The sequence below is a fragment of the Protomyctophum parallelum genome (assembly GCF_964188405.1).
Source record: "Protomyctophum parallelum genome assembly, chromosome: 10".
Lineage (NCBI taxonomy): Eukaryota > Metazoa > Chordata > Actinopteri > Myctophiformes > Myctophidae > Protomyctophum > Protomyctophum parallelum.
In genome coordinates, this window is record NC_139704.1 from 41,140,124 (window position 1) to 41,158,452 (window position 18,329).

The following is an 18,329-nucleotide window of genomic DNA, read 5'->3' on the forward strand; positions in this document are numbered from 1 at the left end:
CCGGTGCGAGATTTGTCACCCATGCCATGAGTGCCGTCAGGCACATTCCCCGATGTCCAGTTTGTTCATAGACACACAGGGAAGATATTTCAATATTCTAACCACAATATAGACTAGTAATGTTAACTCCATGGACACAAAGTACAAAAATCACAGCACTCAATCTTTAACAGTTCCTGTAGGTGGTTCCAAATGGACCCTGACAGGTCCAACTCTGGGAGTGTACAAATGGACCCATACGGGTCCATTTGTACACTCCTAGAGTTATGGTGGTCCTTGAAATTCAAGTTTAAGAACCACTAGCATCGTAATTCAGTGTTAAGTTATAACGTATTACTAGAGATGTCCCGATACTGTATCGGGAAAAGTATGTATTGGATCGGCCCTTATGTCATATCGGGTCATCTGTATCGGCGAATATACCAGTCTAACCACAGATCCCACAAAGGTTGACACTATGGCAGGTAAATAAAATGTTGGGGCAAGTGCACATATCTATGAGTGAGGAGTCTGCTATAAACATGAGATCACTACACTGGTATCGATATTAGGTATTGGCTAACACAGAAAAAAGTGTATCGGTACATCCCTACTTATTACTGACTAAAGTACTGCATATGATGACCATTGGAAAGTTAGTTGATTCTAGGATATACATACAGTTCTATGTAAATCTTTGAACAAACCTGAACACATTGCACGCTTTTTTTTGATGGGTTAAATCCCATCTTTATTTGAGCTAGAAGAGTTATGCAAGGGGAACACAATTTCAAAGCAAAAATGGAAACGTGCGATTTCTGCCAAAAGGTCCCAGGCACCAAGTATGAAGTTATTATCCATTCATTTCAGAAAATTACACTTGTATATTTGTATTAAAACTTTTAAACTCAAGTAAGAAACAAGTCCACTTAAGGCCATAATGCGACAGTGCTGCACTTGTAACACATCTCAATAAATATTTATAAAGAAAACAAAAGAACAGTATGGCTCATTCAGTATGCATTCATTTCAAACTAGTAGCCATATTCAGTATAGTTAAACAGTAACAGATTTAACCATCAAAAATGTTTTACACAGATGTCCAGCAGATGAGCATAAATGCTATGTTAAATCTACTTCAAGTAAAGTTTCATCAGTCCCTTGTTCATGTCTATGCCAAATGGAAAAAGGTTTAGTCACTATTAAAAAGGTCTCCAACTTCATTGTGCAAGTTCAGTGCAGTAATAATATTCAACTTTTTCCTTTTCAGACTCATTCGTTCACCATTATACCAGCTGTGAATTCTTAAAAGCATATTTTTTTCAAGAACATTGGCTTATAGTATTGTACTGATACTAGGCCAAATACATTTTTCACCCTTCTCCAAAATTAGTCATTATGCCAATTCTCTCGCAAAGACTCACCCCTACTGGTTGGTGAGGGTGTTGTATTGTAAACAATCAAGTTTCCCCTTTGAAACACATGTCATCAAATGCTTCACACCGAGATGTTTCACTGGGGGAGGGCGTAATACAAATTAAATGGAGCATGCTGAGGAACAACTTCGGTCTCTGTGGTGATGAGCAGGAACTTTACCCCCATGATATCCACTTACTTTAGTACATTTTTTTACTTTAGTAAAATGTAATAATTAAAAATAAATTTGCTAATGCATAATATTTGTTAAAAAGAAACAAGGAAAAAAAACTGACCACTAGTGAGGGGGGAGGTCTGTAGGGAGAGGGGTGGGAGGGAGTTAATGGTTCAATCCATTGATTAATTTCAATTTTTTTTTTTTAAGAAAAAAAAAGTACTCAATCACAAAACCAAAAGGGTCAAAATCATAATTTGGCTTGGCTGAATATCTATACGAATACATTTAGCCTGTGTTTGGAGTAAGCTGTGTGGTGAGTGACATTTGTCACTGCACACAATCCTACGGGAGTGCATGTCATCTGGGAATGGAGAGTGAGAGGAGTAGAATGAAGGCTGTACGTCCTCCTGGTGGGGGTGGGGCTCAGTGGGGTAGAACATCAGCATGAGGAATGAATTGGCCTAACAACTAAATAGGAGAAAAGGAGGTCTATAATTTAACCATGAAGAACATGGTGGTAACTCACTTTGATTTAGCCGGAGGACAGTTGGTGAACCAAATTTTAGTCTGCTAAGAACACTCGACATAGACAGTGTAAACATGATCATCTTGGGCTCCAGCCAGGAGGGATTTCCCCTGTAGATGCAGCAATCAGTAAGGAGGGTAAAACACCTGTTAAAAACAAGAGTTTCTTTAATATTCTAGATAAACTTACAAAATAATGTACTGTATTGTATTTAACTTTGCATGGCCTATGTCAGCATCTATAATGTAGTCTTATTTACTGGTGTAGGTGGTTGTGTGGTAAATTAAAATAGTCTGCACACTGATAGGTTTGCAAACACTGTTCCTGCAATAAACCATATATATATATATATATACACACGTACACATTAATCTTATTCTTGCAATCAAAATTAGTGGGACCAAATCTTAAGTGTGCAGACTTATGTTTGGGTGCTGATCTTGTGTTTTTCCTGCACCCGATTTAACAGAGTGGATGTACATGTTATACTTTTCTAATTGCTTGTGGTAACTTACCTTAACTTTAGTGGTCTTGGGGAATGGGAAGGCCTCATCTCCCAGGTTTGAAGTGAAAGACTCCTTGCTTTGAAATTCCAGGCTGAACCCATCTATGAGACTGGCAGTGCCTGCTGAAGTGGTGTTGTACCCACTGTCCACCTAGAGACGAATACATGCCAATTAGTTCATCATACCAGTACCATGCTTCACATCATGAACAAACAGATCAGACTGCCCAGCCAATACGTGAAAAAGCTCAAATAGATCAGCAGGTCCCTCAACCCTTCTACTCGCCTGCATGCTGGAGTCGTAGCGGATGCTGCTCCCCTCACCCAGAGAGCTCTCTGTGGCAGACATGTTGACCACACGAGAGCTGGTCAGCAGCACAGAGGCACCCTTCTCCTCCTCTTCAATGATATCCTCCAATCTTCCTTCCATCTCCACCCCCTTAAGTTCCTCCATCTTAACGGCTTCAAGAGGACCAGAGTTGACACTCTCGCCGAACCTCTCTAAGCCCGGAGGTGGCATTGTGCTCCGTGGGAGACCGTTGCGCCTTGAGGGAGAAGATGGGTCTAACTCCATGGAGAGGAGAGCGGCAGGTGGCAGCTGGTCCTCTTTCTCCAGGTTGTTGTGGAGCCCGGGATTGAGGATTGGAGAGATTGTGTGAGGCGAGGCCCAGCATCGCGTCCTGGCCCTGTGTCTGCTGGTGTGCTGTGAGTGGCTGTTGGAATGGAGTGGGTGTGGGGAACAGCTCCGAATGGGTGAACAACCTTCTACATATAAGCTCTTGGTGCAGGAGTTGACGTCCATATCTAGAGGGGAGCCGACATCATCTGGAGACATAAAGCTCAGCTGCTTCCTCTCCCCTATTAAATGGATGAACGAAGGCAGGGGGTGAGACAGTGAGGGATGGTTTAGTTTGACATTTTTACTATGTCCAAATGTATTTGGCAAAAGGAAAGAAATAAGTTCTTATTCCTACTGTATTGATCAAACAATATGATTCATGAGACAAATAGCTAACCTGAACCCATTGGTGTACATGATGATTGTGGACCAATAGGAGACAGAGTAGGGGAAGTGAAACCAGCAGGCGATGACCTATCAGGAAACGCTGGACTGGATTGGCTTCCCAGGCTGTAGTTACGGAAACGACCCTTCTCAATGGGACTGGAGGAGAACTGGCCCTGCAGTAGAGAGAATGAAAATATATTTAATTTACATTTTGGAAAAGCTGGTATCAATGATTTCTGAAATTATATTCAAGCCAGATAAAATAATAAAAAGTCTAATTTATCAAGATTTAAAATGTCAACAGTGACTGCTTTGGTTGAATTCACTCAAATTATACTTTTTGTTAATCAGCCAAATGACAGACACCATGTCATTTTATGTTCGGACTTAAAACAACTTCACGCTGTACAGTCAATTCAGTTGAAACAACATCCGCCATTTATGCATTTCTTACACCATTCACCTAGACAGGAATTAAAATATGACCTGGGGAATCCCACTAACCGTGGGAAGGGTCTGTGCCCCTATACCACAACACATAGGAGAAGAGAGGAAGCATGAGAGTGCTTCTCCCTCAGAACCGCCATTGCAGTCGGAGTCCACAGATCTGAGCTCCTGCCCTTCATGGTCCAGCGGAGGCCTCTGTAACCCAGAAAGGCCTCTTTCAGGGCTTGGTGGTCCAGAGGTGTCGGAACCACTGCTGATGTCAGCCTGTCCATCCAGGAAGAGTTTCCGTCTGAGAGAGGAGGAGCTGAGGCTTTCCTGAACAGCCTCACATGCCTCATCACAGCGGTAGTAGTACTCTCCTAAAAAGGTAGCAAAGATGGATATTCAGGCAACATTTTAAAAGATTCTTGATCTTAACGGTGAGAAAGCAATAAACAAGTGCGACATTTAACCAGTGTGGACTTTATTCTTTTTTTGTGGAAGCATACCTAGTACTTTTTCCAAATCAAAATCCACGGGTAATGAAAGTGTCGTCTGACAGGAAACTGGACAAAAAAAAAAAAAAAGCAGGTCAATTCCCAGTTGAGCAAAAAGCAGAGAATCCTACTCCGCTATATAAATAGTTTAAGTCATGTCCTGTCTCAATGAATATACTGTACCTACCAGTCAGTGTTTCAGGCTCCACAGTAATCATTGGAGACATGGAAACTAAAAGGAGAAATACATAGGATAGAAAGGGGAATTGGTAAATTGACACCACACACACAACAAAGGCGAGCAAAAGATGTGAAAATGTCAAAAATATGAAATATCACCAATAAATAGCACAATAATATGAACAGAGGATAATGGTAATGGGGCGACTTACACGTTTGAATTGGAGTGGTTTTGCGCAGGGCTGGGGCACCCCATGGGGATGGGACTATGCCTCCTTTAATAAAAAACTTTGAGAGCAGATAAAATACAGTTACACTCATGGATTTAGTCAAGTGAAATTAATCCAATGTATTTCTCTGTCTATCAGCATAGTGCATACCTGTTCAATAGCATTCTGCCGCTTCTCCTCAATATCATGATCCAATCTACAGGTTTAGGAGGAAAATAAGATGGTTCTATAAATTATAAAACAACAATAGCATATTTACATATCTGGGGGTGCAGGAGTGTCAAAAGAAAAAAAATCTAAATCTCCCTTTCCGGGAAAAAGTTTTAGCCAGAAGGAGCTTGTACTGCGCTTCCCATTATGTCTTACTGTCTGTTGTTCCAAGACAGACCTACCGTGTCTGGCTGAGGTATAGGTTCTGTCGCTGGATGTCCTCTTGGTCTATGTGTACTGGCAGCAGGCTGGACATCTCATCGATAGACCAATTAAACTTAGTTGGAGACTGAAACAGCAGCAGTGATAAAAGGTGAGACACCAGATATGTTACATTGGGTGTGTCTGTTTCGGACAGCCCCCGCCACCCCTCTGTGTTGTAAATGTGTGGCATGTAGTCACACTTTAGAGTTGTCACGATACCAGCACCGGAAAAGCTGCCGATACTGCCTAAAATACTGCCATCGGTATTGGCGAGCATGCCAGTCTATACCATTCCGATGTATCACATATGATATCAAACATATTTATTAATTTACATATGTCATTTTTATTGCTTCAGTTGATGTTGCACAACCGTTTTATACCCTTACTAACTGTATTATTAATGGTATTTTCATTGATTCCTAGAAGTTCTCAAACCTTTTAATTTCAAAGACCCCCCATTACTCTGAGAGGGTCCATTTGTACACTCTCAGAGTTACAGACCTGTAAGGGTCCATTTGGAACCTCAAAGCCTGGACCCCACTTTGAGAACCAATGTCCTGTGTGAGTGTCCTAGATTTAAACTTAAATTACACACTGGTCGGTACTCGATATCGACCGATATGCATTATGCACGTTTATGGGTATCGGAAGGAATCAGTATCAGGAAGTATCAGGAAAATACATGGTATCTATCACACTTACAGATGAAGGCTTTGAAGGCTTGACTTTGAATATGGAAGGACTCGGGACCAGGGATTCGTGGAGATGGTGGTAGTCATTTGGACTCTCGAAAGGGTTCCGAATAGAAGGCCTCCCTGGAGTCTCAGGTGTGATCTGTATCTCAAAACGGTCCCCCATCTCAGCTAGGGAAAAAAACAACAACCACAGGCCGTTACACCGGGACCAAGAAGACAGTGGTAGAAGTGTGGTATAATCTTTGTTTTCCAACTCTTTCCATTTGGTCTTACTCTACGCTCTGTTCTCAAGATCCAGGAACAGCATTGATTGATTGAATACTTTAACAGTCTGCAGATTGTACTACAAAGGATAATATAACATAATTGTTAAACTGATTCCGATTCAAATAAAAGTAAAACTGTAATCAAGTGTAATGCTTTATCAGTGTCGTCCACTCCACAGTAACAGCAGCATTTGAGTTGTGCTTTCATGTGAAATGTACCCATTTTGCAAACTGTTAATATTTCAATTTAGAAAGGATAGACGTAAAATAAGATATTATACGTTCCAACTGCTTGCTTACTTCCTAACATAACACACAACCCCTCGATTGTCCTCCTTGCTAACTCCCCGCACCGCTCAAACAACGTGACGTGCACTGATAGCAGCAGCCGTTAACGGTTTAACTTTGTTAATTTGTCTAATAGTGTTGATGTCTAGGATATATTACTGTCTTTAATTGTCCCTATACATTGAATACATATTACTGTCTTTAAATGTCCCTATACATTGAATACATAGGACCACAATGGAAACGTGTTAGTGTTATTATCCTTTTAGCATTTTTGTATAATCGTACCACTGTACTATTTGCAAACTGTTAACAATCAATCAATCAATGTCTCGCACTTACTTTTGTAGAAAACGAATCCCCAAAAGCCCTCAAAACACGACGACGAAGACAGCAGCAAACAGTTATAGCAAGTTTCTGTTTCAAACGTGTATTTCAATTCTCCACACAGCGCTCTGAGCCAATCAGGAGCCTAAAGACATTCAACTGGAAGTGAATGGGAACGGGAACCAATAGGAGCACTTTTGCCTCACTTCCTTTCCACAAACGGCGACTACAAATTTCACGCCCCCAAATGAGACAGCGGCCCCACTTCTGGTCCGCTCGAACGGTGTACTGCAGCCATAGATGACCCCCCCCCCCCACACACACACACACACACACACACACACACACACACACACACTACACTTGACTTTCTGCACTTCATCTTTCACATTTTTTGCAACAGAAATCACAACAACAGATGATAATACAATAATAATACAAAATAAGAATAAAGCGGCCAATTATTACTGCGAGCCTGTACATAGTTTCTGATAATCTTTTAACAAAGTGTTCTCTTCAGTTCCGGGGGTCCGGCTAGGGGTCCGGCTAGGGGTCCGGCTAGGGCTAGGGGTCCGGCCATATACTCTAAGGTCCGGGCAGTCTGCAGCCAGATGGGGGACGGGTCCACTCCATAGAGTTATATACTCTAAGGTCCACTCCGCTAGTCAATATGCTGTTATTTTGAAGTTAGCCAAGCGGAAGTCACATGTGTATCTGCAGCTCTGCAGCCGATGCCGATTTTACTTTGCACGCAATTAAGCTAGCTCTGCATCTCTGTGAAACTCTGCAACCCAATGTGTCTCATATTATACTGCTGTTGATTCATGCAAGCGACTGACGAATCATACAATGTCTATAGGTCAATCGTAGTGATCTTGGTGAAGGCTTGAAGTCATTCATTTCATAACATTGGCCCGCTTAGTGCGTTAAGGAGGACCCATCCATCAGTCTGGGACGTTAGCTGAATCAGAGCATCGTATTCGTAACCATGGCGAGTGCAGGAGCAAACCCAAACATGAACGCAGTCCGGGAGACAATGGACGGTAAATACAATAATAACAAACAATACACCCAGATATAATATTTGATTCATTCATGTGGTCTAAACCATTCACAGGTTTAACACTTTAATTCTACCATGCAGTTCACCGATTCAATTTAGCAACATGGGTCCCAGTGAATTCATAACAAGGCTAATTCAGAACAAACTTTTTCTGCCTATTCTGCTTAATGTCATAAAGAATAACAAATATTCTACATTTCCATTTGGGGTGTGATGTTGTCAGGGAGGCTAACATCAGTGAATGTACACAGTAAATCCAAATTAATCACTTAAAAAGGCGAATTGGTAAGCTGGACCTGAGGTGTCTGTCTCTCTGTCTACTATACTCCCCAAATGCCTTAAAAAAAATGCTGAACTACAAGCTCAGACGTGTTGTGAACTTGTAGATCTGTTCGCCCCATAAGGATGCTGGGGTAGCTCTTACACCTCGAATGTCTGTGATCATTCATATACTTCGTGCCAACTGTATGTAACAACAGGAGACATTCTAGGGCTAGTGTTGCTCTGATCCATAGATGCTGAGGTAACGTTAGCCCCTTTCGGCACCATAGTTTACCTTTTCTGAAGTTTGGACATCGGTACCCCAGGGTCCCTAATCAGTTATTCCACTCTCTTTGGGATGCAGATGTACATACCCTCCGTTCACGCCGAGCGGTGCGCCGCTTGAGTGTTGGTGAGATGTTTCAAAGATGCATAAAGCAGCTATAGGAGACAACGGAAACGTGGGAGAAATCGCATTAACCTTTTTTTTTTTAAAGTTTTGGCTTCTCTGAAATTCTCTCTTCCTCACTTCCTTGACTTCCTTGTTGACTTCCCATTGTACCGCCTCCGGAGCGGCGACCATAGAGTATTAAAAGGATAAGAGACTAAACTGGCGCGAAGCTCCGCCCCCTCCGCTATTCATGTCAGTGGAAGTTGCTCAGTGGCATTTGAAGCACCCGGAAGGCTGCTGGAAGTACCGTCTATTTCCGCATTTTTTCGCTGATTCAGCATTTGGGCACCAAATTTTGGTGTCCGGAAATGCGGAAGTGCAGCTGGGCTTTAACATTGGGCGCTCGGTTGCACGGGGTTTCCTCGTCAAGAATCCACTGGTCCGCCTGCAGTCCTTCCTCTTACCACTAGGGCGCAGCGCTTCAACATTGGAGTGCATAGCTGGCCCCTTGGCGGCGACTGGCTAGCTGCACGTCCTAGTTACTGCCTCTGATTGGCCGACCGCGTACATGCAGGTTGTTTATAATGCTGTTGTGTCGTGGGAGGCGGGACATGGGAAGTGAGGAAGAGATAATTTCGGAGAAGCCAAAACTTCAAAAAAAGATAAAAAATACTTAACGGCATCTGCGGTCCTACATTTCCGTTGTCTCCTATAGCCGCATCTTTGAAACATCTCACCAACACTCAAGAGGCGCGCCGCTCGGCATGAACGGAGGGTATGTACCCATACATCCCAACGAGAGTGGAATAACCGATTAGAGACCCTGGGGTACCGACGTCCAAACTTCAGAAAAGGTAAACTAGGGTTCTGAAAGGGGCTAGACGGGTAACGTGTACCCACACCCACAACACCAGAGGGAGTTCAACTAACCATGTGCAACCCAGATTCAGCACAAACAATGGACTAAATTCCTCCATTCCTCCTTCCTAAATATGCCACCAAAATATGGAACGCCCTACCAACAGTCATTAAGACATGCGAATCCCTTGACTCCTTCAAAACTGCTCTCAAAGGGCACCTACGGACGGCTGCCATTCAAAACTGGCCCCCGTAAAATCTGAATCCCCCACCCACCCCTTTTCACACTCACTGTATATGTTTTTTTTTTACATCCTATGATGATTTCCTGTTTTTGGCTATATTGAAGTGTATATTCGTACGTCTCTAAATGTTTTGGTGAATTGAAAATAGTGGGCCCTAAGTGTAATGCTTTATGGTGTCGTGATGTCGTCCACTCAGTTAACAGTTTTTGTATTGAGTTGTACTTGAAATGTACTGTAATTCTGCAAACTGTTAATCAATCAATCAATCATGGCATGGCATGGGTGCACTCTTGAGTTACAAATGGTGTGGGCACTGTGCACCATTTTGTGCACTCTTCGTCTTGAGTTACAAATGGATAGTTGGATACATTTAAGGATTTTACTGTGTACGGTGCTGTTCATCATCTGTGTATCGGTGCCAACGTTTCACCTCATCGTTTTCCAACAGTGTTGTTGGAGATCTCAAGGCTGCTGAACACAGGCTTGGATATGGAGTCTCTGTCCATCTGTGTGCGACTGTGTGAGCAGGGTATCAATCCAGAGGCCCTATCGTCCGTCATCAAAGAACTCCGCAAAGCCTCAGAATCGCTCAAGGTAAGAAGGAACAGAGTTTTAGTGTCAAGTGTTTCCCCTTAACCCTGTAAGACCCAGTGTTGCTTTTCGGTAACATTTCTATTGTAATTAATTACTTAATTATTATTATTGATGTTCATTGCAATGCCATTGGTCATGATATTTGCATATAAATACCCCTTGGCGCTAACCATTTTAGAGAATTAAATTGGCTCCAGTGGAAGGCAGAATACAACAACTGAGACTCATTATGGTCTATAAAAGTTTAAAAGAACAATGCCCAAAACATTTTAAAGGTTACTTCCCGTATGTTAACCAGTTCCATAGTTTGAACACAAGGGCTAGTGTAGCTGATCTTAAACCACCAAACCTGAGACATAGGGTAGGTAGAAGCTAATTTAAATTTACAGGGGTGGAGGATTGGAACAAAATCCCAAGGGAAATTAAATTTGACCAGTTTAAAAAATATGTTGAAAAAGTGGATGATGGGCAAGTTAGTATAGTGCTGTATTTATCTATTTATATCTATTTATTGTCTTTTGTTTATTGATCTATGATGGCCGGTTGTAAATGTCATTAGTATTGTAATGTTCTTCTTATCATATGCTGTAATTATTTATTTATTTGGATCACAAGTCCTCTGACTTTTTGTGCAATCCTGATAATTCTGTACTGCTCTTCTATGAATTGTATCATGAATATATCAAATAAATCAAACACAAACATCCTCCTATATACAATATAGGAGGAGCTAGCGCCCCTCAATAAATAAGGTGTGGCTTGTCATGACCATACCATAAGGATCTTAGTTGCAATTATACTAATGTTTATAGGCCTACAGCACCACATGCTGTATCTATTGCTACAGCATGACGTGACCAAAAGGGTACTATTTTATACAATATTATTGTATTATTTTCCAGGTTTCTGAAAATTGCACCAACTGAAGAATCTAGCTAACCAGTACGGTTTGGCTTATTAAATGGAATCTGTTCCGGTTCCTGAGTTGAAGGCTCTCCAATCAATCTGTTCTTGTTCCTGAGTGAAGAGCTCTTCAATCAATTTGTTTTCCGGTTCTTGCTTGGAAAGCTCTCCCTCCAATCAATCTGTTCAGTTCCTCAGTGGAAGACCAATGTTTCATTAAGAATTGTATTTAGTTTTCTTTTGCTAAGAATAATGTGTTTTTTCAACTTTGTACACTCTTGTCATGAAGTCAGTAAAATGAACCTAAATTAAAGGTGTTACAATGAATGGCCACCAGATGGTGTCATCTATCTTCATTTTAATCCAGTAGGTACCACTCATACAGTCAACCACTAGATTATTTACTGTTTGGTACCATGACATAGCAATGCAAATTTTAAAGAAACCCCAAAATACTTAAATTAAAGGTTTATTTATTTTTTAGACTCAAAGCTAATAAATAGTTTGCATAGTAGAGGTGACTGTTTTCCCCTCTCATCTATTTCTTTGTATTGTCCTGCATGAGTGAGTATATTGGTATTGTAGCAAAGTTCATTGTCATTTCACTGCATGGCTTTTTGCATTGGTATTCCTTTAATGTAATTAGTGATAATATAGATTAAAAGGAAAAACAACACTGATATGATGAGATCAATAGAGTACCTGGACTAGCGTGGCTGTATTGACCACTTAAGCCCTATATACTTAATCATGCGACAGCTATTTTAGCCATTTAATGTTTTTTAACATTAATTTTGTCCAAATAGCGATGCCTGGGTTAATGTGGTGAAGAGGTGATCAACCAAAACAGCCCCATGCAGTGGACAATGATTCAAGGACAGGACAAGGGTTACTCTTACTTCTTGATAGTCAGCAGGAGGAGGTACTATTGAACTGAATTTCTACAAGACTGCACCCCCATTGTTTTTCCACTTGGGTCACATAAAAGATTTTGGATGTATTGCTAACTTGACATTTTTTTGGGGGGAAAAAGCGTCTTTGATCATCCACGAGTGCAGCCCCTGCCACGGTGTATCCAACCACAGAGTGTTGTTTTGTTTCTCCGCTATCTGTAAAATAGCTCTATTCATCTTCGGGATGAGGAAAATGCTGAGAACACAGAACATTCCTCCACAGGCCAATATACTGTATAGGCTAGGAGCTACCCTTCATCCACACACGTGTGTGTGTGTGTGTGTGTGTGTGTGTGTGTGTGAGCGTGAGCGTGTGTGTGTGTGTGTGAGAGAGTGTGGATGAGTTGAAGTGTTAGTACAGTGTGAGAGATGTCTACAAATGAGCACCCCCTCCCCAAAGCCATCTGACAATATTATAAAGCCCCACCCCACACAGACGGGCAGTCGGAGAGAGAGAGAGTGTTTATGTAAGCAGTTCTGTCTGCTCTGGCTTTGTCTTGTCCTCCTGACTGACGGGCCATGGGTCTGAATCTCTGGACCGCTCCTTTGATCACTTAACGCAGCATTGTCATGCTTCTACATAGCTTAGCAATGAGAGATGAACACATGCAGTCGAGTGCCCTCCCCGACTCCCGTCTTGTAAGGCCAAACAGCCTTGCTTGTAAATATTGGTAGTTGTTGGTTGCGATTTTTTTTGGAGGCTTCTTTGTAAAGTGTAGTTGCTTATTTGGGCTTTCTGTTAATGTTTAAATCAGTGGTTGTCAAACATTTTCATGTCAAGGGCCCCCAAATGAATATGTATTTATTCGCTGCCCCTTATCTGGAAATATTTTGTGCCAGAGACCTACAATCTACAAGTTCACAACTTGTAGAACAGCTATTTTCAAATAGCGATCTATATCGGTTTAAAGTTCTCTTGGCTTAGGTCCATTCTTTTGGGCTCGTTTTCATAAACCAGGTTGCTTGCTTAGTTCTCTCGTAAAATCTATCTGGCAACACTGCCCATGGCCCGCTACAGGAGGTGAGTGGGTGTTGATTAGAAGATAACTGAGCTTTCTACGTGGGAGAGATGCACAATTAAATTCCTTTTTATAACACAGTCAAGAGTTCTGAGCTACGCATCTCCTTGCAGGGCTTCAATGAGCCCAGTGTTCAGGACACATTTCCCTCTGTTTGATGTATTTGAAAGGGCTCTCCTTTGCCCTGGACTGGTGCTTTGATCTGTAAAACAAAATATTCCCAAATCCCAGTGTCCTGCGGCTGCCCGAGAGATCAGCATCCATATATACATAAAACATCTAAGAATAGATACCTCTCTCATCTAAGCCACTGGTTATGTCACATGGCCAAAGCCTAGGATGGGAGTATCGGCCTTATTGGCTATCAAAGATCATTTTAATCAGACCAGTGTGTGTCCAGTGGGAAACCTCGTATGAATCTGATCTCAGGTTTTAAACAGCCCCCCCCCACACACACACACACACAAACACAAAACAAATTGAAATTACATTCCATATACTTGCATGTATCATCACCACATCTATTAGAATGGCCACTAGTTCCACTGCTACAGTATTCCTGTATTTGACAGCAACCTTTGTGCATCTTATAAGCCAGGGTTCCCCAATAGGCGGCCCGCGGGCCATTTGCGGCCCACAGAGCGCCCCCTTGTGGCCCATGAAAGAATTTCAAAAAAAAAAAAAAAAAAAAATGTTTTCTTTTTTGTTTTTTTTAAGGGTCCCAGATATAAATGGCATTAAATGGGGGTCAGTAGCCTATGCATGTCAAACTGGGCAACCTTTTCAAATGGGGTCTTGCCCTGAAAATGAATTTTCAGGGCAAGACCTCGACCTCGCACGTGCAGACTCGGCCCCCAGCCTGGTACGCTAGTCAAAATATGGCCCTTGAGGAAAATTTATTGGGGAACCCTGTTATAAGCTATACATTGACCTTGTCAGACAGAGCATGCTATGCATCACTCATTAAGTAGCAGGCCATACTTTAACACTGTAAGACTTTACTACTTAAATTCATAGCAATGAAATTGGATCATAAACTATTTAAGGGATCGTTAATGATCATTAGACAGGATAATGGTGTGGCAATCAAAACATGTTTTTCTTTTTTTCGTTCTTTTTACTTCCAAAGTCTTTTGGTGACTTTGTTATTTTTGGACACCTTCCAAGCTGATTAATCTTGGACTGATTGATTTACAGTTGCAATTAGCCATCTCCTGCATAGATGCATAATAATCATATATCTGCTCTCTTGTTTTCAGGTATTAATTGGTTTCATTAACAAAAGCACTTAATTGAATAACAATTAACAAAGTTGGCCACGGTGTCGACGCAATGCCTGTAAACTCCCTTGTGTTTTTTCCGCATAATGATAATGAAACCACCCTTTTATCATATTGGAATTTTGTGTGTTGGACTATGTAATGACTAATATCATATTGGGTCTTATTAGTTTATTCCGTGGTGCAGTGATGCGTTGAGCTTGTGTTAAACATGTTGTGCTTAACAGGTAAGCACCATATGCTGCGTTAATCAGACACTGGGATCGAATTTGGCTGTTAAACGGTCGCCCAATAAAAGTAGGTAATAAAAAACAACTTGAGTTAATTCAATCTCATTTCAGATTGGGTGAAGTGAGCAGCTGTTCGTTTTTTATGGAATTGTTTTAACTTTGCCTCCGGTTAGGCTGCCTCTTTCTGGTAGATGGGATTAATTCTGATATTCACTCCTCAACTTTACTTGTTAAAAACAGGAGATGGAGGGTGTGTTAGCTGTCCACTCTGCCTTAAAAGAAGACAATACCAGCCATATTGTAATGACAGCTTGTATTGTGTGTGTGTGTGTGTGTGTGTGTGTGTGTGTGTGTGTGTGTGTGTGTGTGTGCGCGCGCGTGCATGTGTGCGTTCGTGTGCGTGTGTGTGCGCGCGCTGTGCGTGTGTAAGAGAGACGCGAAAGATGGCATGTGTATGTGCAAAGAATTGTGGGAGAGAGATAGATAGTCAGACAGTGAGAGAGTGTGTGCATGAACGTGTGTGTGCGCGCCTGTGTGTGTGTGTGTGTGTGTGTGTGCGTGCGTGCGTGTCTGTGTGTACAGTGACAGCTTGTATTCTCCGTGATTAATGATGTGCTGTGTGACTTGATAAGTGCTGCGGAGGACCAACGCTTGTTTCAATTAGACCTTGTGAAGGTCGCGACGCTGCACTGGCCACTCATTATCATATCCATAATCAATCCACATTATCATAGGCGAATGTTCAAGAGATGTGTGGTATCTTGTACACACACACACACACACACACACACTGATGAATGCATGCACAGTCTGGCACCTAATCACATACCAAAACACAATGACATGCTTACTCAGTCACTCATTCATTCACAGGAAGACACACACACACACACACACACACATCCTTCACTCCAACTTGATTTGAATCAGAACGGTGGCTGTCGGAATGGATTGTCTGTTCAGATTAAACGTATGTCAGAGAACCGAGCAGCTATGATCTTGGTGGCATTTCAGACATCACACACGCACGCACGCACACATGCACACACACTGACTAGACCTCGAGACATTAATAACAACAGAGTGTTGGCTCCTACATAATATAGGCTATTACTTCTCTAATGAAAACAGATAAAGTGGTATTTACACTCCATCAAACTTCACATTCGAAAGGTCCCTAACTGCTCAGGGGCCAAAAATGCATGTGAGTCCTCTAATGTAGACCAAGGTGGGGTAAAAGTGTTCAAGTCACCATGTAAGCCCTATTTTATATTTCGGCTAATCGATATACAAGCTCACAGCACGTCACAGCGTGCATGGCCTGAGCTCATATAGCACTTAAAACAAATGGACACATTTAGAACGTTTTCGCCTATGGCAAACGCACCATAGGGATGCCATGTTTAATGTGGTTAAAATAGCTTTATTCCAGTGGGTGAAAGACGGCAAACACTCAGGGACCTGCTGTGACATGTACAGTATGTACAGTGTGTCACAGCAATGTCAGCAGTAACATAACCCATTCTGACCTGAGATCAGATTCATACGAGGTTTCCACTGGACACACACTGGTCTGATTAACCCATTCTGACCTGAGATCAGATTCTAAAAATGTCAGTCATTCTTCGATTTTTCAAAAATAGCAGACCTACAAGCTCGTATCGCGCCACTCGGTGGCGCGATATGAGCTTGTAGATCTGCTATTTTTCAATAGCTAAAGCATAACATGATGCTAACACCAAAATGGGTGCCCGTTCAGAATGGGATAAAGATCAGCATAAAACGTGGACACATTAAAATGTAAATGTACAGTGAGTGACCAGTAGACTGTAAAATCTATAAGACTGTAATAATTAAATCTGCTGAAAGTGATACGTTTTAGTTTATATTCTGATAGTATACCGTAATCGTTAAGAGTATATGTTCAGTTACAGGGATCTCTCTTAAACAGAAATGACCTTTTCAGATGGGTCAATTTCATCCACTCAGGAGAGAGCTTTACATTTTATAGTGTTCCAGTTTAAAAAGAAATCTGTTTGTGTCATATCATCATTTCCTATGATTTCTCTTTGATCCATTGAGTTTGTGAATGTAACCTTTGCTGCACCTAAAATATTTGTGTCCCTGTATGCTTTGCCTGTGTCCCTGTATGCTTTGCCTGTGTGTGTGTGTGTGTGTGTGTGTGTGTGTGTGTGTGTGTGTGTGTGTGTGTGTGTGTGTGTGTGCGTGCGTGCGCGCGCGTGCGTGCGTGCGTGCGTGCGTATAAAGTCTGTATTTTGAAAAGTATACAGAGTTTTACCGGAATGTACAAAATTAAATTTAAAAATTAAAATATTGTTGTATACTATACAGAATTTACTGTGTGGTTTGAATTAAAGTCAGTTGCTTTTTTCAACCAATTGAGCAGATGAGAAGCCGAACAGAATGGGTAACAGAATCGTTAAACAGGCAGGTTTTTGGTCTTGAAGTTGTTGAGATCCAGATAGATTTGTACCACTTTGTGACTCTTCAAACTGCAATCAAACACTAGAGTTGCTGCCTGGGGTCAACAATATCAGTGGCGTCTGAGCTCCTCATAAAGGGTGAAAAGCACAGGTGAGATTATAGGGCCATGTGGTGCTCCAGTGACGATGATTCTGCTGGAGCTGCCACAGAGCCTGCAGATTTGTGTAATTATGGCTTCTTGTTCTGTTTAATCTGTTTGTTTAGAGTTCACTCAGAGAATGCTATTTTCTTTGTATTGAGAGTTGATTGGTCTTTCTTTTGTAATCCAAGGTTTATACTTTGATAATACTTCAACTATCAACTATCATCTCACAGAAGGTTTTGATTGATTGATTTATTGATTGATTGATTGATTGACAGTTTGCAGAAGAAAGCACAGGAAAGTATAGTTCACTACAAAGAAAGCCTAATGCTTGTTTCCATTGGGGTCCTTCATGCTCAATTCATCTAAAAACATGATATTGCTGGTTAGAACATACAGTATATGGGCCTCTTTCATACCAACACTTCCCAATCTGCAGTCAAAGCAGCCCAACAAATCACTGTCCCATTTCTTTACTAATTCAACCTAAAGGTATGCAGTAAGTAATCTTTGTTGCTTTAGACTAGAAGAGCAACAAGTCAAGTTTAGTTGTATAGGGCCTATAGCCCTTAATCACTTGTTGCAGTCTCAAAAGGCTTAGTTTACAGGCCATACAAAGGAAACAAAACAACACCCCCATTAAGAGTCTAAAAGGCTCCCAAGAAAAACATACCTTGCGGAGAAAGTTTTGGATTCAATCTCAAGACTGAATTGATCGCAACAGAGGGGACCACCTTCCGGGTTGACAAGTGTACAAAAGGTGCAGAGTGAGGGTATGCGCATGCTTAAAGTGAGTGCAAATCGAATGGCAAAGTGAGTTTAACGTTGTTTAATGCAATCAGCAGGGACAAATTATAGCCATTGGGCCAGTTGGGCCGTGGGCCAGGGGCCCTTGGCTCTCAGGGGCCCTTCAGGGAAATTGGACCGTGAGGTACTGGGTTTGACGCCCTGAAAAGGGCTCCTGGGGCCCTTCATTGGCCATTGATTTTGTTAAATTTAGTTCAAAAAG

The 18,329-nt window shown here is 41.7% G+C and overlaps 2 protein-coding genes across 2 annotated transcripts; one reads left to right on the forward strand and one right to left on the reverse strand.

Annotated features, from left to right (window-relative positions):
• Positions 1-1,882: 1,882 nt before the first annotated feature.
• On the reverse strand, positions 1,883-6,218 carry bora (bora aurora kinase A activator; the record flags this gene model as incomplete). Its single annotated transcript, XM_083775129.1, has 11 exons — positions 1,883-2,245; positions 2,615-2,755; positions 2,891-3,462; positions 3,621-3,783; positions 4,115-4,416; positions 4,546-4,602; positions 4,721-4,765; positions 4,926-5,001; positions 5,094-5,139; positions 5,336-5,442; positions 6,063-6,218. 11 exons carry the CDS (start codon positions 6,216-6,218, stop codon positions 2,225-2,227), a joined length of 1,686 nt encoding a protein of 561 aa, XP_083631255.1. The 3' UTR covers positions 1,883-2,224.
• Positions 6,219-7,656: 1,438 nt separating this feature from the next.
• Positions 7,657-11,584, forward strand: mzt1 (mitotic spindle organizing protein 1). The gene is made up of 3 exons (XM_083775278.1): positions 7,657-7,979; positions 10,203-10,348; positions 11,251-11,584. The coding sequence occupies exons 1-3, from the start codon at positions 7,925-7,927 to the stop codon at positions 11,272-11,274; spliced, it is 225 nt and encodes a 74-aa protein (XP_083631404.1). The 5' UTR covers positions 7,657-7,924; the 3' UTR covers positions 11,275-11,584.
• Positions 11,585-18,329: the final 6,745 nt, after the last annotated feature.

What these genes read in the sequence shown, in the direction of transcription:
- mzt1 (XM_083775278.1), top strand. Translation starts at nt 7,925, where the DNA reads ATGGCGAGTGCAGGAGCAAACCCAAACATGAACGCAGTCCGGGAGACA. An exon ending in AGTCCGGGAGACAATGGACG is followed by an intron (nt 7,980 to 10,202) that starts GTAAATACAATA and finishes GTTTTCCAACAG; the next exon opens with TGTTGTTGGAGATCTCAAGG. An exon ending in AAGCCTCAGAATCGCTCAAG is followed by an intron (nt 10,349 to 11,250) that starts GTAAGAAGGAAC and finishes ATTATTTTCCAG; the next exon opens with GTTTCTGAAAATTGCACCAA.